This window comes from Cololabis saira, chromosome 19 (assembly GCF_033807715.1).
Source record: "Cololabis saira isolate AMF1-May2022 chromosome 19, fColSai1.1, whole genome shotgun sequence".
In the NCBI taxonomy this organism is placed as follows: Eukaryota; Metazoa; Chordata; class Actinopteri; order Beloniformes; family Belonidae; genus Cololabis; species Cololabis saira.
In genome coordinates this window covers 16,840,843-16,860,150 of record NC_084605.1, presented here as the reverse complement: position 1 = coordinate 16,860,150, position 19,308 = coordinate 16,840,843, and the positions used below count along the sequence as shown (strand labels likewise).

The following is a 19,308-nucleotide window of genomic DNA, read 5'->3' as shown; positions in this document are numbered from 1 at the left end:
CCTGCTCAGCAGCGCTTTTGCTTCGTTTTTATTTAATGAATCACCTGTTTTCTGGAACTCCTGCCTCCTGGTCTCCTGCATTTGGGTCCTAATCAACCACTTCGTGACAGTACGATCAAATTTTTCACTGTTTTGGAATATGTACAATTTGGTTTCCATAACATCAAAAGAAACATACAGAGGGCAAAGTTGTAATTAATAAACTTGCTGATCAATATAGGGAAATATAATTCAAAAGGATAGATTTAGTTTACTAAAACCATAATTTATAGATTTTGTAAAGGATACTGAAAAATACCACCGAAACATATCTGACTCCAAAAACAAGAAGGCTGCTAAAACTTTTAACTTTGATTAATTTGAAAACCAACTGTTTGCTCTTTGTTTTTCTGTTATTTATTTTTTTTTCAACTTTTTTTTATTGGGTTTTGCAGATGTATACAATCATATCAAAACATTTTGCAAATTGAGCACACATTTTTCTTTTAGGAAAAAACCACAGAAAAATACAGTGGTCACTTACGTATTGCAGCATACCCAACAACCTATATAAAACTAGAACCACAATAAAAGAAAACAAATAAATAAAATAAATAAAACTAAGACAGAAATGGACAATTGCAAAAAAAATAAAAATAAACAAAAAAAAAAATATATATATATATATATATATAAAAAATTGTAATGAGAATTATTAATTAAATAATAAAAATAAAAATAAAAAGGCACAGGCACATCAGTCAGGGAATAGTGAATTGCAATAGAGATAGCAACAGACATCCCAAGTTAAAGCTGCATACAACCCTCATCCCAACAGAAATAGCATATCTGCAGGACTGTTTTTCTGTTATTTTCAATGATGAATTGAGAGAAAGAGATTAAAATAATTCATGTTAATTGCTTCTTGACGCGCCGTCGCCCCCTGCTGGTCGTTGCCGGCAAAACAGTCCAAAACACAAGAAATGGCCATCCAACACATCGCGCATGCGCTGTTGTCGGCGCTTTAAGTCTTGAGGAGGGAACATGAAGGCATCCGAGAAACACTTAAATTGCTGTTGAGGTAAGTCTAAGGTACACAAACGCATGGCAGTAAAAGCAGATCTGTGTTATGACTGCGTGTAACTCTCTGCTTGGTACACTCATTTCGCTCGGAAGTTGCATTTAGTTGATGAAACTCGCCGGCTAACGGTAGCCAGCTAGCTAGCTGTTATTGTTTTCCATGAGAACTAAAATGGAGGATCTGAGCTGCTGCCAGCGTCCTGCACAGCCGTCCCCGGTCCCTGCTCCCGGTCCCTGCTGGTCCCAGCTAAGATGTCTGCCCGGGCAGTGCTGGGGAACCCAGCTCCTTTCAAACGGCGGACTGGTTTCCTCTTCTCCTCGTGTATTTTGCTGCGGTTCTATGGCTTAGCTTGCATTTCTGCTCCAGCAGGGGTTTTCAGTGACGGATGCACACTTTGATCGTGTACTCTTCTCTTACTTTGTTTGTTTAAGCGCTCATAGATGGTGGTCTGATGTGAATGAAACACGACACATGTGTGTGTTTTGTACAGGAGAAGCTGCTGAAACCTGCAGGATGAGAGGACGCTGCGCTGGTCATGACACTTGAGGTCCGCGCTTTATCCACATCCAGGATTCAAGCAGAACACTGACACAAACGGCTCTGATAGAAGACAGGTCGGGGGTCGGCCCCGCCAGCATCAAGGCAGAGCCCTGCGACTTCGCCATACATGTACAAGAAGTGCTGGGGGGCGCGATCCCAGGCAGGTCAAAGGACTTAGATCCGAGTTATATGACAAGCAAAGTTGCTCACGGTACCACAGTTTCAGAAAGAGTTCAAGGAGAGAAACCGGTGGGGATACTGTCCCCTGTCAGACCAATGGGGGGTGAGGGAACCCCGGTGAAAGGCAAACCCCTCTCTGTTGACAGTATGGATAATCCTCAAATGGCTATGAACAATAATCCAAAGGATGCTGGTGCCGATGACAGTGCAAAGGGGGTTCTTGGCACTGCATCCATTGAACTCTCTTCTGAGGGCAAGTGGAGGAACATCAGAAAGACCCCCGCAAGTCCACATGCGCAAGCCAACTGTCTCCGGCAGATTCTCCTCCTCCAACTGGACCTCATTGAGCAACAGCAGCAACAGCTGCAATCAAAGGACAAGGAGATAGATGAGCTCAAAGCAGATAAGGACACGGTATGTAAAAGTACTTATTTGCAGGATTTTGCAGGATATTGTGTTTTGCTTTCATGCACCATGTTTTTATATTTTTAGTACACACATCCATGCTCGTTTCATCTTTCTATTTGTCCTTTTGCAGCTACTTGCACGTATTGAACGGATGGAGCGCCGGCTCCAGCTCACAAGGAAGGATGGGCCTCGTGATAAGCGCCTTTTCCAGCCCCTGGAGACTTGGACCCCAGACAAGGAGGACATGTGGGATCTGGACATAGAGGAGAGTCCACAACCCAACCCAGCCACTCCGCTGCTCTTCAGTCGAGGTGGCAAAGGTCAAAAACGGTAAAATACACATTGGTGGATACAACTCAGAGGTTTTTTGACATTCCCTTTGGTATTAAATTAAACTCCAGTAAGGAAATGAATAGTGTAAATATTATCTGTGTAATAATCCATAGGTGCACTAATCCTTATTTTCTCCTTTGGATTCAAAGGAAATCATGTTTTGGAGATGGAAAAGTTCAGAAATCTCGGGGTAAAAGTGCAAAAGCTAGCCCCCAGAAGTTTGAAATTGAACCTGGTTCCCCCAACCAGAGAGAGCTGCGCAGTAAGGAAACCCCAGAGAAGACTATTCCTATGTGTTCAGGGGCAGAAAGGGACAGTTTGCTCCCATGCAAAGAGGAGTCTGACCTGAGCTGTCAGATGGAGGATCTGCCCTTCATGTCTACCACAGAGATGTATCTGTGTTGTTGGAACCAACCTCCTTTATCCCCTCTGCGTGAGACTTCCCCCAAAAAGGAGGAAGAGGTGGCCAGTGAGTGGACTCCTCATGTAGTACATGATATGCTGATTGTTTGTAAGCCTAACCTATATCCCACCTTCAATCACTTTATCTGTCAAATTCACTGAACACATCATCCGGGAGTAAGTGTGTCTCCTTTATTCTGTCCCATAGTTCCCTCTTGGAGGGAAAACTACATTGAGCCCCTGGATGAGGAATCCTCTTTTAATCCCCCCGAGGTGAGAAATATCAGATGGTAACATATGTAAAGTTCTGTCACATTAGATCAAGATGCATCTAACTCTTGGACGTTATGTGTAACATTGTCCTCTCAAGCCGCTGGACGACGGCGTGTTCCTGAAACGCCACTCGAAACTGGAGCTGGATGAGAAGAGGAGGAAAAGGTATCTCCTCTTTGGTTTCTGATTTAAATAAGCATGTCCTGGTTTTCTCATTTTAAAGGGAACTAACTTTCTGTGCTCCAGAGTACTTATTTGGGTGTACAAAGTCACCAGAAAGTCATCACACGAGCCTGGCACGTTGTTGTGGGCAGACAAGGTCTGAACGTTTCATTTGGGTCTGCAGAGTTCTGAAAATAATTATTCAGATCACAGCGGGATGAACCACCTTCCACTTCCTTATCTCCTCCCAACTTCACATTATGTAAAAAGCAGTTTATCATCCAACTGGAGCACTTGGTGGTACCTTCACAGGGCTGGGTTTGTTTGTCACGCCTTCAGGGTCCAGGAAGGTGAAGCCCTTGGGCCTTGATTCAAGCCTTTCGGGATTAGTCTTGACGTGTTTTCCAACGTCCCTTTTTCCCACCTTGTTGCCGGTGATGGAACGTGCGCTGATGGTGATACATCAGTGATACATCAGCAGCAGTTGCTCTCTGCATTGTCAGACCGTCTTTATTCATGCATGAAGAACTGCTCTAATGTTTTATGTTCACAGAACAATTACAAAAAAGGTCAAATATTTAAATGGTAGAAACCAGTAAAATCCTGATGAACGATCACCACGTTGAGTACGCATATTTAGCATGCTGGGGCGCCAGACTTGTGCTGGGTAAAAGAATAATCGGCAGACTTTGTTCCTGAAAACGAATGGTCACGTGTGTTGTAGCTTTCAGGCATACATGTTGTTTGCTGTGATTCCTTTCTCACTCCTCCCACCATGTCATTAATCTTGTGTACGTTTCCAGGTGGGACATCCAGCGAATCAGAGAGCAACGCATGTTCCAGCGTCTGCAGCAGCGCATGAACAGGAAGAAAGTGGTCCAGGAGATGGAGCCCGAGCTGTCGTCCTTCTATCCCGACACTGAAGATGGTACACCTGTTATCCAGCATCGCTGCTGCGTCCCAGCTGCAATGTTTCACTTGTTTTGAAGGATTTTTAACAGTTCTTCTTCTTCTTCTTCTAGTTGAATCCATAGTGATCACTCCCTTCTTGCCTGTGGTTGCGTTTGGACGGCCATTGCCCAAACTAGCTCAACAGTAAGTCAGAGATGTTCTCCTTCAGCTGCTTTCCTACTGTGAGGCTGTTTCAGACCTGTATCATGGAACATGAAAGCCCCCGAAAATAAAAAGTAAATAAGTGCCACAGTACGACTGAGAGCACACCTAAACTAAAGACTGAACTCCGGAAATCAACCGTCCGGATAACGTCACACAAAAGCAACATGTTCTGCAAAGTTTGGTTATATGATGAGGTGATAGTCTAACAAACAGCAACTACGTTTTGTCATAGAAATGTTTGATCGCGCTCCGTGTAATGATCCACACGCACGTGAGCTGTGCACAACGATCAAGATGATGGTTGCCAGAAGGGACCGCGGGGACCTGTGGGACTGATTATCCCCGAGGGGGGGGGGGGGTTCTAGTCGGGCGTGTCCTCCAGGATAACCTGATGTTTCAGCGTTTTACCTCGGACGGGACAATTAAAGCCCCAGATACACTTGCTGTTGGTGCTTGCTAGTGATGCACCGAAATGAAAATTTGTGGCTGAAACCGAAACCGAAAATAATAATAAACACTTGGCTGAATACCGAACAATACCGAACATGGTTCTTCGCATAAATCAAATAAATTTGATTTAGGCATGCTTTTAAAAGAAAAATATCTTTTACAAAATTACAAGGTAGAAAACATTTGTTGAACATAAAAAACTGAACATTTTTTAATTTCCCAGCATTTCTTAAATATTCCAGCAGACATTATACCAGCAAAGAACAATAACTTAAAATAAATAAATTACCAAACACATTTTTTGGCCATCTTTGAGCTTACGTTAGGCTTAACTGACTGAACATTGTAACATAGGCCTTAAAACAATAAAAATGCATTAAAGCGCTCAGGGTTTTTTATCATTTCAAATGATAAATCAAACTTGTAGTACTGAAAGACTTTGCAGATGTGCCCCCTCTAGATATTTGAGCAGAACATTCATTGCAAACAGCCATTCTTGTATTATTCTTGCCACTCTAAAATACTTCCATACTGCTGACATGTTTGCACCGCACCACTTCACTCCAAGCTCTTCACTGTTTGATTTCCTCATCTAAACGCACCTGTAATAGATTGATTTATGTTGTTTTGGTTCCACCTGCTGGTGAATGTTAGGTAAAATTCTTATGTGGTTAGTTTTTTGTTGGCCAACACTTTATGTGGTGCGCAACAGTTACGGAGCGGCCAGTCTATTTATATTACAACGCCGTTAATTGTTAGTTTTTTTTCCCACTTATTCCACCGAACACCGAAAGTGTTTTTTTGCCATTTTCGGCCGAACAATTTCGGTTACCGAACAATCGGTGCATCACTAGTGCTTGCCTTCGCATCCGTTCACATACACCACCAACTGCAACGTCGCTCACGTAGTACGCGAGGAAAGCGCGTCGTACCGGCGGTGGCCGATAGGGGGCAGTAAACAGAGCAACAGTTGGAAAAGTGATTAAATATTTAGTAGCAGCGGTAGTAGCAGTAGCAGATTAGAACAACAAACAAGGATACTATCACAGTTGTTGGATCTCCATGTTTTTTCTCCATCTGGGGAAAACTGTTTTACCTAGCAAATTAAAAACTGCTTAAATGGCCTCTTCCCCCCCAGGAATTTTGAGCTGCCTTGGCTGGATGACCGAAGCAGATGCCGCATCGAGGTGCCCAAGAAGCACACGCCTCACCGGACCTGCCGGAAGTGAAGCCCCTCCAGCAGCACCAGCAGATCGCTGCTGCTCCACGCCTGGGTCAGGGAGATGCTCCGTTCGGCTGGGACATGTCACCAGAGTACTGTTGCTTCTAGTCCACAGAGCAGGAAACACCTGCTACATGTCACCACAGAGCAGAAAACTGGACGCTGATGGAGAAGAGGAGGTGCTTGATGCCGCAAAGCCGCTTTCCATGTCAGCAGCTGTCGTGTCGGGAGTTCTGTGCATGTTCTGAAACGTGTTTTTCAAGTTGCAAACTCCTTAATTGACTTTTAATCTGCCAAAGTGGAGGTCCGGTCAGTTTTATATGTGTAGTGCAGACGGGTTAAACTGATGACTTAATCTTGAGCATTTGGAGGAGTTCCTTCTTTTTTCCCCCCCTCACCATTTCAGTTCAAAATCAAACTTGGACTCTTCATCAAAATCAAATCAGCCGCATTGTCTTGCTGTGGGTAGTTTTACCGGCACGTCCTCCCTGCCGTGTCACAGTCTGACTGTATCGTGCTGTGTGTTGCCTCATATCGTACGCACTCGCATTCGAGAGGATCATATCAGTGTGCAGTGTGATGTTTGGAGTCGGCAGGATCACACCCATTTTTTAAGAACTTGGGTCTTGATTCTTGAACCAGTCCCGTGTAATTAAGCTGGTCAGCAGCAAAAGAAACGAAAAGCTGTTCTACATCAATGGAAGGACAGGGAAAGATGGGCGGTATACTGGGCTTTAATTCAATCTGTTTAGTTTCTTTTGTTCTTATTTTCATGTGAATTGCATGAACTCTATTTACCTGTTACAGAAATAATATGGTAGCATGGTTTGACCTCAACATGGACAATAATCTCACTACAAAGCATGACTTTTTATGCTCTGGCAGGCGAGGACAGCGGCGTGAGCACCCTCATCCTGCGGTGATGTTCATGCTCCCGGTCTTAACACTTCTATTCACCGGATATTACGCAAGTTCTGTATATATGTTGGTCAGGGGAGCCCTTTTAGATGAGTTCTGAGCGTTCTAGCTGTGCTCTCTAACATGCAACCAGTTAATCTCTCTCTTATCTAATCTCGGTCTCGACCTCTGAGCGGCTCCTGCAGGCTCTCCTTCTTCGCGGCGTTTGTTCAGACTTCTGCAGCTTCTGTGCTTCAGCTTCCAGCCGCTCGTTTGGCAGACTTTGTTTTTCTGTACATAGCTTTCGGAAACAGATGTACATAAAACATGGCTGTTATTTTTTTATTATTTAATGTTGGAAGTGTTGAGTACATTCAATATTGTTCTATGATTGTATGTTCAAAAATTGACATTTTCAAAATAATTTTTTTTTCTTTTGGAATAAAATGAATATGTCTATGATATATTGACTTGATTCTGTTTAAAAGGAATATTATGGATATGAAACAAAACGTTCTTTTAGAATCATGATCCAGACAGACCTGGACATAGTTGGACAAATATACTTAATTTTAAGTTAGTAAACCATATTCAAGTCAGTATGGAGGGGGTTTATGACACCCTGAACTACTGTGGAACCATTTTCATGGTCTCAAATGTAATTGGCCCCTTTACGAAATCAGATAATGTTCTGGTCTCTGGGAAGCGTCTCGAGACAGCTTGTGTTGTGATACATGCTATATAAATAAAACTGAAGTGAAATAAAAGTATCAGCTACAGCCTGGAAATGACCGCAGGCAATTCCTGACCGCAGTGTTACGTTTGACTTCAGAAGAACGAAGACAAATCCCCGGCCAGGTACGTTAGGGATCATTCAGCTGAAAGATCCAGCTCCAACCTGAAGTTCAGCGAGCTGCAGATTCTTTCCTCTGGATGGCAACACAATCCTCTATTTTCAGGATGCTGTGCATCTAAAGCAGTGTCCCGGGTCCCCCCCGGCCCTGCATGTCTGAGACAGGTATCTGCTCCAGCACACCAGACTCAGGTGACTGGATCCCCCCCAGCTGATCATTGAGGTCTGCATACATTCATTTGATCGATCAGGTGTGTTGGAGTGGCTCTGTCCGCCTGTCCAGTGAGGTGCCGTCCAGTCAGCTTCTGCTGCCACACCCCCGATCTTGATGTTGAACGCTTTGCATGACGAGTCCCGATGGCTGCGGCATGTTGTCCTTCTGCCGCTCAGGTTCAGCTGTGCAAAACGACGCTGTTTCAGTCATTAGTAAGCCCTTTCCATTACTGAGGTTTATGAATGATTTGCTCCCTTGAACTCTTTTCCCCATGATGGCCTTGGGTGACAGTAGATTGTGTTTTTCACACATCTATATGATGTGATCAGGTAGCAGTGACTGATGCTGACTGAAGTAAAGCTGCGCTCTTTTAAACGGGTTATGACCGAGCAACGACCTGATTTCATAACGTGTTGAGTCATGACAACTGTGGAGGAAAGGGCTGCCTCCACCCAGAAACCAGCCTTTGTCTCCCACACAGAAGGGCCCTAGACATCTGACACATGCAGAGATCTGCTCTTCCTCTGGTCTGGATGTGAAGACCCTCCAGTTAAAGCAGAGACAGTTAGAACTGTCAAATACCAGAACAAAACATGGAGTTACTTTAATCTGGAAAAATGTTTATTGAATACAGAAAAAAATGACAGTTTCTCAAAAATAAACACCACACACTCCTTAGTATTTTGGTGAAAATGCTGCTGATCTCAGAACCACCGCTGACGGAGTCAACAGACCGAGCCGGGAGTGTCTTTGCTGCTTCAGAGGCTCAACACACCTCCACACAGTCAGATACACACCGTCCTGGGAGAACCTGACCAGTCACAGACCCCCAAATGTAACCAAGATCCTGATAAGAACACCAAACCCACTTCATGTACAAAACGTGTTGGAAATTTGTGGATGTCGTCATATAAAAATGCAACTTTCTGCAATATCACTGTCTTTTATTTGGTTTCCCGCAAATATTTAGTAATTAGTGTTAATTTAAATTGCAAAATTTGTATGCGTCCTGGAGTTAGTATTTACACAGAATATTGTATGAAATAAACATTTATGTTCACACAACCTGTCATTTGGCTGAGACCCGAATTCGCTGGGCCCATGAAGGATGGTGGCCCATATTTTTCTTTTTTCCTTATTAAGATACATAATATACAGAAAAAAAGAAGACAGCTCAAACACAAAGTCCAATACCTTTAAACAGCCTGCAGACTGCAACAGCCAGCCAGTTTTAACTTCAAGAGAATCTAGAGACAGAGATTGGAGTATATTTGTATTAACCGACTCGCCACAGCGCTTGTCTGACTCCAGCACGGTCAGTCTCTGCGGAGGTTGTTCAGGCGCTCCTCCAGGTCCGCGTCTGCGTCAGCAAGGGCGGCTTGGGGCTCAGCTTTCTTTCCTCCAGCCACAGACAGACTTCCACCGGTGCTCGGGAGATCTGAGAAGCAGAAGAAAAGAGGCAGCTTTCACTTTCATCCTCAAACATATCGGTAACAACTGTGGTGGAGGTTCTGGTTATTTCTTACTGGACAATTCATCGGACAGATTCAGACCAAGCTCGTCCAACACTTGGGACACAATGGCGTCACTGCACGAGAAACACAGACAAAACAAATTAAATTAGACAAAAGAAGAGGGAAAAAAAACATCCGTTAAAAACTATTCGGCTGCCATCACAGAAGCAGACATGAGCTTTGTGAAGGCACTGGTGTTTCCCCGACCGCCACAGGGCCAGCGCTCACACTTCTGCTGGGTGGAGGGCCATCGCAGATGCGTCTTCCAGACAAGCTCAAAGCAAAGTGTGTTTTTGTTGCACCAGAAGAAAAACACTCACTCATCACCAATCAAACACATCCTGTTAAAAATACAATTTTAACATTAAGTTAATATTCTTAGCAGCGGAGTGACAGTTATGTAGGTGTTATATTATCAATCTTCATAAAGATTCCCTGCAAGGTTCGCTTCTACAGACCTACTGATAACCACAGTTCTTGATGTAGTCCCCACATTTAGATTAGATTAGATTGTCCTTTATTCCTCCCTCAGTGGGGAAATTCGCTTTGTGCAGCAGCAGTACCAACAACACACACATCAAGCGAAAGAAGGATAAAAAGGTAAAAATATATAATTACAAAATATAAACAGTACTTCAATCTGAAGACATAATGAACACAATACAACTATAAACAGTATATACATTGGAATGAAAATAAAAGTAGTGCAGTACGAGAAAGAAAAAAAACAGTGCAAAAAAAGCAGGTAGGATGTGTATGAGGTAGACAGATATTGCACATGTTGTTATAGTCCGTTGCTACTGAGAGCAGGCCTGGTGGTGGAGTCTGATGGCAGCGGGGGGGAAGGACCTGCGATGCCTCTCAGTGACGCATCGCGGGTGATGAAGCTGGTCGCTGATGGAGCTCTCCAGGGCTCTGACAGTCTCATGAAAGGGGTGGGAGACATTGTCCATGATGGATGACAGCTTAAGGCTGAATTATGGTTCTGCGTTAAACCTACGCTGTAGGGTAAGCGGCTACGCCGTAGCCTGACGTGCACCTCCCAAAAAATGTAACTACGCGCCGAAGCGACGCAGACCCAACGCAGACCGAGAGGGCTGTGATTGGTTTGCTTGGTAGCAACGCATTGCCGGTTCCGGTTCGTGAAACAGTAGTGAACTTTCAGCGCTCTTTTCCTTATGTGTGTGTGATTTATTTTTTATTTTTTGGGGTTGTTTTGTTTTTTTGCACAATATTTGTCCTTATCTCTTTGATTCACTGTGACCGGAAAAGCCGGAAACTAAACAAAGTATCAACTAGCGCTCTGGGGGAGTATTGCACCGCAGCGAAATGGAGTGACGGAGAAGTCCGAAGGGTTCACGTCACGGCAACGGCGTAGGCTCTGCGTTGGTTTAACGCAGAACCTTAAATCAGGCTTTAGCCACCATCCTCCTCTCCCCCACCACCTTCACAGGATGGAGACTGCAGCCCAGGACAGAGCCGGCTCTCTTCACCACTTTGTCCAGTCTCTTCCTCTCTGCTGCTGTGATGCTGCTGCTCCAGCAGACCACACCATAGAAGATGGCCGACGCCACCACAGAGTCATAAAAGATCCTCAGGATTTGTTGACAAAGTGGAGCGTCTCTGCTCGTTTTTACTTTTCAAGTGATATCATCCGTTTTACATATAACGACATGTTTTTATTCATTATCATCCCTAAATTGCACCAGTCTTTAACTTTTGAGGAATTTGCTGCAGGCCTGAAACACATGGAGGTCAAAGTAAATGTAGAAACCACTAAATGAACAGAGTAATGTTAAACTCTGTTCTCACATTACTAATGAAACACAGATTATTGACCCCAGCAGTGTCAAACTGAGAGAAGGCGGTTTGATTTTATCCTCGCAGATATCAAACTTGTGAAGAACAAGTAAAAGAAATCCAAAGTGTGACCAGGCTACAACGTGATCCCTTTGAAAAACGCTGATCAACGGTTTACAAGACGTTTTTCTTCGGTTAATTCTTCAAATCCTTATGCTGAGCTAACTAGCTGCTAATAGTTGCTTTTATATTAAAGGACAACGAAAAAGTTTAAATAAGAAAATAAATCACAACCGCCCCACAGCATGAAATAATTCTATTTGAGATGCCAATGATGATAAATGTTGTTGTCCCTCACCTCTCATCCTCGTCATCCTCATCACCCATGGCATCATCGATTGCATCGTTCATCATCTCCTCTTTCATGTCCATGATTTCACTCTGTCGCTCAAACTCCATCATGATCTTTTGGATCTGAGGCAGTTTCAGCTGTGACAATGGAGCAAACAAAACTTGTAATCAAAGGAGACGCTTTTTTTCTTTTAAATGACCTCCATCACAATGTGCGTCACTGACCTGTCTGTTCATGGTGGCCATGGCTTTGGTGACGCCCTTCATGGCCTGTGCCATACTGTTGTTGGATTTCAGTGTCTGTATCTTTAGACTGACAGCCTGAATATTGGCCTTCATCATGATGAACTTCTTGACGTAGCGTCGTGTACGAACCAAGTCCTTGGCCATGATCTTCACAGCGTCCTGCAAAGATGGAAATGACAAGTATCACTGTCACATTTCTTCCTCAACAAACAAATCAGTTTCAACAAGCATGCTTCCACCGCCTTACCATTTGTCCTTGTTTGGCCATTTTCTTGATGTCAGCTATGATCTTTTTCTCCTGTTGCTCCAGCTTCATTCGCTCCCTGTCTAGCTCTCTCATAGCCCGGTTGAGTGCCCTCTGGTTCTGCCTCAACATCTCCTCCGGAGTCTTTCTCTTCCCAAACAGAAAATCCATCTGATCAAAGATATGAAAAAAAAACAAAAACATATGCTGTCAACAGCAACACTTGGGAGAGAAAGTCACAGATTCAAAAATGATTCTATTCAATAGTTAGTTGGACAAGATATACATTCTGGGAATAGAAACATAAAGTGATAAACATTGTCCTCATTATCTTCTATATATAGATTTTATTAATAACAGTGTTTGTACATTTAGAAACTTTAGCAAAGATAATCATTAGTTAGTTACAGACCGAAAGTAATCATCTAATAATTGGATTTGTATCACTACTACTATTACTACTACTACCACTGCCATTTAGCAGACGCTTTTATCCAAAGCATAACATAGGAGGTACAGCTGGATAAGTGCTGGTCAGACTGCTGTGAGTCCAGTTGGACACAGGTGCTGCCTTGCCAGTGGTGGAATTTTTGAATTTTATTGTTCCCTTTCCACCCAACCCAACAGTCCCTTTATACAAGAAAGCGACATTTAAAAAGACAACATCATACAATCATCTTGTCATAAGTGCATGCAGCTTACTCAGTGCTGAGTCCTGCAAAGAGCTGATAACTAATTCTGATGAGCAGAGAAGTTTACTAGATGCAAAAGTGCTCCTTAAAGAGCTGAGTCTTTAGGTTGCTCTTAAAAGTAGGTCCAGACCTGCAGATCAGACAGTTTGGTAAGTCGTTCCACCATCGGGGAACAATGGAGGAGAAGAGTCTAGTTACTGATGAGTATCTCTGGATGAAGGAGTGAAGGTAGAGGGAGAGTATGTTCTGTCAGGTAGGGTCGGATTTTCCTGATGTTGTGAGGAGTGAATCAGCAAGACCAGGAAACCGAGGCAACATGCTCCTTAAAGGTCAGCTGGCTGTCTAACATGACACCAAGATTCCTAGCAGAAGATGTGGGCACAAGTGTGGTGGAATCCAACTGTTTATCTGAGGAGGTGAGGAACGACTGGCTGGACAGACAATAAGCTCAGTCTTGGACAGATTTAGCTGAAGGTGACAGCACAACTCATAAAACTTCCACAAGTGATTAACCAATAAAAGAAACAAAACAATCGCTACATATTTCAATAAAACCTATCAATATCATCATATTTTTTAATCCTAAGATTTTCTGCTTCCATCTTTCATAATTGTATGAAAGATTCTAACAATGTTCCACAAAGAACCCTGCGGTCGTCAGCTGCTGGGTTATTAGAAGCTCCCAGAAACAGACAAAAGCAGATCGGTGATGCAGCGTTTGTCAACTACGCCCCAAAATTATGGAACACACTGCCCAAAAACATCAGGGAAGTCGAGTCGGTAGATACTTTCAAAAGACAACTTAAAACCTATCTCTTTACTCAAGCATTAAACATAAGATAACCGCGCCTTAGCTGCCATTTTCCTTTTATGTACCGTATATATCATTGATTTTTACTGTCTGCATTATTTTTATACTTTTAAATGTTTTTATATGATCATTTTTATCTTGTACTCTTATTTGTTGATATTTTTATCTTTTTATTTTTCATATGCCTACGACTCGTGCAGCATTTTTACCTTTTTATATTCATATATTCAATTTTTATATTCCTTTTTACATCATCCTATCTTAGTAGTTGTTCTGTGGAGGAAATTGAAACTGAATTTTGTGAGGGTTATGTTTTATATCACTGCACTTAAATATTTGTGTTTTTTGTTTTATTTGCTGTTGTTGTTTCTTATTTGTACTGTTACTGTAAAGCACCTTGAGCTGCGACTTTCGTCTGAAAGGTGCTATATAAATAAAGTTTATTATTATTATTATTATTTGAGTCTTGATTGGATCACAGGGCGTGTAAACATGTCCTCTTTGTGGACAGAGATGGCAGCAGATCAGAATAATAGCCAGTGGATTTATACATAATGAAAACTATAAATCAAGAATCCTACATAGAGGGATAGACGGGAAGATTCTTGCTTTTTACTGAAAAGATAACTACTACAGCAACATGAATATGAGAACAAGTGATGTTCTACTTCTAATCAATAGTGTTGAGGTGTGTGAGGGAGAGCAGCTCTGACACAGACAGCCGTCCCTGCTGGTTCCTGGACGACGTTAGTCAGCACTTAGAAACCTCTTCCCGTCCTACACCACAGCTTACCGTCCCCGTGAACCAGCCGTGTCACCACAAGGAGCAAATCCAGACAGCAAAATGCGGTACAGTCGTCCCCTCCGACCTAGCCTAGAACTCCAATTTAAACGATTAGGTTTGTTTTCTTTCCAACACTTCCGTGTTGCGATAGCTGCACTTCCGGGAAATTACGTAGCCACCTACGTCACTGCTGTTGCGTTACAAATGTCAAGTCGCCGGAAAACACAACACACAGGGAAAGCTTTTAAAAATAAAAGTTTTATTGTTAAAAAACAAGCGCTGGACTGTTGCTGCAGAAATATTCAGTTCCCATAATAACACATTTGTGGCGGCGATACATTAAAATAATAATAATAATAATAATAATAATACATATACATATAATAATACATATAATAATAATTTGTATTATTTATATAATATAAAATATTTATTTATGTTAATGTTAGATTTGTAATACAATTATAATTCATCCGTCCATCCATCCATCCATCCATCCATCCATCCATCCATCCATCCATTTTCTATACCCGTTTTATCCTTTGCAAGGTCACGGGGGTCTGCTGGAGCCTATCCCAATTCATTACAGGCGAATTGTCATTTATTATTATTATTATTATTATTATTATTATTATTATTATTATTATTATTATTATTATTATTATTATTATTATTATTATTATTATTATTATTAATAAATAATAATAATACACTCATTATTATTATTGTTATTATTATTATTATTGTAATTTTATTTTCTTTCCCAGAAATACCAATAATCAGACTTTTATTTTTAAAGGTCTGAAATTTAAACGCATTGACATCCGGTCATAACAAATCTCACTTGATGTACCTCAAGTTGTTCACGTGGGTAAACTCCACGGGTATGTATCTTCTGGACTATAGATAATCAACCTAACGATTAGAAACGTATGAAAGCCGATTATTGGTGAAATACGTGGCCGCCTGAACTGCTCCGTGGACTGATGGGTTTCTCGGGCAACTAAGGCAATCTTCTTACGGACAGTTTTCTTTACCCTTGGACGTACTTGCAGTTATATTAACATGTGGGTGTTCAGGTCTGCTCATCAGCACAAGTTGCTCCTGGTTTGTTACAGGAAACTGCACACGCTGGTGTCCGTGTCAAGAGTGGGCTCTCAGGTGGCGTCTTATCACATCACAGCCACTCTGCTGAGCCCACAGGACAGGGGCGTGAAACCTGCAGAGAGGAGACACCTGAGGGGGTCCAATACCTCAAAAGTCCACAATGAGCCCCCTGCAGCTGAAGGAAGGCAAGGACGCGGCGGCTGGAGGTCAGCGCAGAGTAAGTCCTTGAAAGATGAGACTGGGCTGTTCCGGACGCAGAATCAGGGAAGGAAAGAGGAACCCAAAGTCTCATCTGAACTCAGGAAACTGAGTCTGGAAGATTTCCCTCCGGACAAGGAGAAGCAGGTCAGACAGAAGCCAACAGTGGACGCCAAAGCAGAGAGCTTTGAGATGGTTTTTGGCATCGCTCCGTGTCTTCTGGCTCTCACTCAGGGAAGAAGAAAAGCCAGTAAACTGTTTGTGAAACGTGATGGGGGCTCTCAGAGGACTTCTGTCCTAAAGGTGTGTGAGGAGGCACATCGGCGAGGAGTACAAATCAGCCAGGTCAGCAAGAAAGATCTGGACAAGATGTCCTCTGGGGGAGTACACCAGGGAGTTTGCCTCCGAGCGAGTCCTCTGAGTTTCCTCTCTGAGATTGCTGCGCTCAGCAGAGGCAAGGGCACGCCCCTGTGGCTCGTCCTGGACCGAATCCAGGACCCCATGAATCTCGGGGCCATGTTGCGCTCTGCTTATTTCCTTGGTGTGGACGGGGTCATCAGCAGTCTTCGTCACAGTTGCCCCCTGACTCCGGTGGTCAGCAAAGCCAGCTCGGGCGTGATGGAGGTGATGGGAGTGTATGGCTGTGACGACCTGGAAGACCTGTTGCAGGTGAAGGTGGCGCAGGGCTGGCAGGTGGTCGGCACAGTGGGACTGGAGGCGGGCCAGCACCAGACTCGGGTCACCAGGTGTTCGGACTTTGAAATGACCTGTCCCACGTTGCTGCTGATGGGGGGTGAGGGGAGCGGGCTGTCCCAGGAGCTGCTGTCTCTGTGCCAGACCCTGCTCACCGTACCAGCTGGCAGGGAGCTGAGCCCTGGCGTGGAGTCTCTGAACGTCTCCGTTGCTGCCGGCGTCCTGCTGCACTCTCTGCTGCACTCCAGGAGGTCGGCGTGATGCGGGTCCTGAGTATGTGCCTGATGCACAACAGTGGTGAGACTGGGTCATGGATGGACCTACACATAGGCACCTAACCAGCGTATCTCACTGCTCACTACAGTGAGGGCTGGAAACGTTTGTCAACAGCTTCTTCTGTATTTGACGAGACGTTTTCAGACATGATGCAGAAATCTGAACGTGTTCTCATCACCTTTGTTTGCGTTAGGAGAACTATGGTAACTTTACGCCTGCAGTACTTTTTGGTTACTCTGTTGGGGTTTTAGTTGTGCTGGAAATGTTTGTTCTTAAATGTGGAATTCTTAATAATAAAAACATTAAATAAAAGTCAACGCCATCACGTCAGCGTTTGAGTGTTTGTGGCCACATGCGCGGCGTCCCTGGCCATCACCAAGGGCACGAGCTCATATCCTGTTGTCTGGGAGTTTGTAGGGGGGTCAGCATGTGACCGTTCATACTTGAATACATCTGTTGGATCTAACACACGTTCCATCATTTGATTCTCTCTGAAGAAGGCGGAAGCTCTGCTGAAACTGTCAGAAAAGTTTTTTTTTTATTGAATAACGGAGATTAACAGGATACAACACATATTTTACATAACATAGATGTCAAATAAAAATAACCATCAACATAGATAACTGTCAGAAAAGTTTTAAGGTAAGACCTCTGATCCTTGTCTGAACAAAAGAAAACCACAAAGCCATCATTTGATTTGCTTGATCTTTAATTCTGGGTGTCTCATTCATCCTGCTCTGATTTCTGATCAATTAGAAATAGTTATTTCATGGATGGATCTTCCTTCACCCTGCAGGAGAGACTGTTGTCACAGAGCCAAGCAATAATGATCATGATTAATAATAATAATGATTGGATTTATATAGCGCTCTTCTAGGCACCCAGAGCGCTTTACAGAAATCATTATTCATTCATACACATTCTCTCCGGTGGTGGTAGCTACATTTGTAGCCACAGCTGCCCTGGGGCAGACTGACGGAAGCGTGGCTGCCATATCGCGCCTAACGGCCCCTCCGACCACCACCAACATTCATACACATTCAAACACATTCACACGGGGCAAGGTGGGTAAGGTGTCTTGCCCAAGGACACTACGACAGCAAACTGGGACAGAGCGGGATTCGAACCGCCGACCTTCGGATCATTGGACGACCCGCTCTACCACCTGAGCTACTGCCTGCATTTTTATTTTGTAAGAAGGTGTAAGAATAAAGTTAGATCAACCAGGTCATGGCTGTAGGTCAGTGTTTTAGGCTTCATTGACAATCTTGTCTTTGACACCAAAAGATATGCAGAGGATCTCTAGTTTGCCTGCAAAACTGCGAGAAAATCATTCAAGTGCATGGGTGGCATGAACTCCAGCAGATACCTGTGATCCTGAATTGGAACAACCAGGTATAAATAATGGATAGGAGGATGGATTATTAGGAAAAGTATTTAATTAGTATTTATCAATAATTTGATTGAATAATCTCCAAGTTTTTGATTATTTGAAAATGTAGACTGATTTGAAAACTTGTGTTTGGTATTACTGCCCTGACGTTAGCCAGTCTGGCTGTCTATCATCTTTGTTAGTCCCATGCTTCCTATTAATATGTATATGAATGTGTTTGTATATATTTAACTTCAGTTTGCCGTACTAATGATCACTCTTTCACTGTTTCTTCTTTCCTTCTCGGTCTCTCTTTTTTCACAGTTTATACAACACTAGCAAAACAGACTTTCTTCAGTGTTTTTTTCTGACATTGATCTTTATCTTCACCCTGAATTGAATACTAATTAAAGCATTCTTACTTTTTGTGCATTTGTATCCATTAACATTTTGTCGCATCTAGATTTTTATAATCTTGCATTTTTTTTAATTGTGTTTTATTGTGTTCAAGCCCCAGAATGGCAACCAAGATGAACCACCTTGGGCCCCTGAGCAAGGGCCCTAACCCTAATTGCTCCCTGTGTTTTTGTTCTCTCAGATATAAGTTGCTTTGGATAAAAGCATCTGCTAAATGACAATATTATTGTCTTTGAACTTGTATATTACTTTAATTTATCTGTGCTGTTTTTACTGTGGCTGCTCTTTATTGTATCTCTATTGGCTAAACTGTCACTATGCTACTATGTCACTTCCGAGAAGACCAGATACTGGGTGCATAGTTGGATACGCGATGGATCCTAAGAAGAATAGCCCATTCATTTGGATTCCTGCTGGAAAAAAGAGCAAATAAACAACATGGAATATAAACATACTTTTGCCTCTAGAATAGAATAGAATAGAATACTTTATTATCAATGTACCTGGGTACAGTGAGATTGAAAGCAGCATCACCTCTCCAGTGCAAGACAAATAAGAAACAATAGTGCAAACAATAAGAAATATAAGAATATAAGAAAAATAAATAATATAAAAAATATAAAAAAAGGTTACGGTGCATTTGAATAGTGAAGACCTGAGATTCTATTTACAGATGATAGTATATAGTTACAC

At 42.8% G+C, this 19,308-nt stretch overlaps 3 protein-coding genes across 4 annotated transcripts; 2 read left to right on the top strand and 1 right to left on the bottom strand.

Moving 5' to 3' along the window:
• The first annotated feature begins 987 nt into the window (after positions 1-987).
• On the top strand, positions 988-7,507 carry msl1b (MSL complex subunit 1b). 2 transcript variants are annotated; one of them, XM_061708520.1, is made up of 9 exons: positions 988-1,060; positions 1,551-2,194; positions 2,319-2,518; positions 2,671-2,990; positions 3,132-3,196; positions 3,294-3,361; positions 4,162-4,286; positions 4,381-4,453; positions 6,063-7,507. In XM_061708520.1, the coding sequence occupies exons 2-9, from the start codon at positions 1,790-1,792 to the stop codon at positions 6,151-6,153; spliced, it is 1,347 nt and encodes a 448-aa protein (XP_061564504.1). In that variant the 5' UTR covers positions 988-1,060; positions 1,551-1,789; the 3' UTR covers positions 6,154-7,507. The 2 variants fall into 2 exon arrangements, with proteins under 2 accessions (XP_061564504.1, XP_061564503.1); XM_061708519.1 differs by having other exon boundaries at positions 2,671-3,032.
• A 1,206-nt stretch (positions 7,508-8,713) lies between these two features.
• Positions 8,714-14,717, bottom strand: chmp2a (charged multivesicular body protein 2A). Its single transcript, XM_061707745.1, has 6 exons — positions 14,562-14,717; positions 12,269-12,436; positions 12,001-12,180; positions 11,783-11,913; positions 9,637-9,698; positions 8,714-9,548 (listed from the first exon to the last, which is right to left on the bottom strand). Exons 2-6 carry the CDS (start codon positions 12,434-12,436, stop codon positions 9,427-9,429), a joined length of 663 nt encoding a protein of 220 aa, XP_061563729.1. The 5' UTR covers positions 14,562-14,717; the 3' UTR covers positions 8,714-9,426.
• A 698-nt stretch (positions 14,718-15,415) lies between these two features.
• mrm1 (mitochondrial rRNA methyltransferase 1 homolog (S. cerevisiae)) lies at positions 15,416-17,142 on the top strand. The gene has a single exon (XM_061708165.1). The coding sequence runs from the start codon at positions 15,618-15,620 to the stop codon at positions 16,809-16,811; it is 1,194 nt and encodes a 397-aa protein (XP_061564149.1). The 5' UTR covers positions 15,416-15,617; the 3' UTR covers positions 16,812-17,142.
• The last annotated feature ends 2,166 nt before the right edge of the window (positions 17,143-19,308 follow it).

Bases quoted from the DNA above. Each gene is read 5' to 3' on its own strand.
- chmp2a (XM_061707745.1), bottom strand. From the start codon at position 12,436: ATGGATTTTCTGTTTGGGAAGAGAAAGACTCCGGAGGAGATGTTGAGG. The intron at 11,914-12,000 runs GTCAGTGACGCA...CCATTGTCACAG, and splicing joins TGGCCACCATGAACAGACAG to CTGAAACTGCCTCAGATCCA. The intron at 9,699-11,782 runs GTGAGGGACAAC...TTTCTCGTGCAG, and splicing joins GAGGATGACGAGGATGAGAG to TGACGCCATTGTGTCCCAAG.
- msl1b (XM_061708519.1), top strand. From the start codon at position 1,790: ATGACAAGCAAAGTTGCTCACGGTACCACAGTTTCAGAAAGAGTTCAA. The intron at 2,519-2,670 runs GTAAAATACACA...TTGGATTCAAAG, and splicing joins GGTGGCAAAGGTCAAAAACG to GAAATCATGTTTTGGAGATG. The intron at 4,287-4,380 runs GTACACCTGTTA...TTCTTCTTCTAG, and splicing joins CTATCCCGACACTGAAGATG to TTGAATCCATAGTGATCACT.
- mrm1 (XM_061708165.1), top strand. From the start codon at position 15,618: ATGTGGGTGTTCAGGTCTGCTCATCAGCACAAGTTGCTCCTGGTTTGT.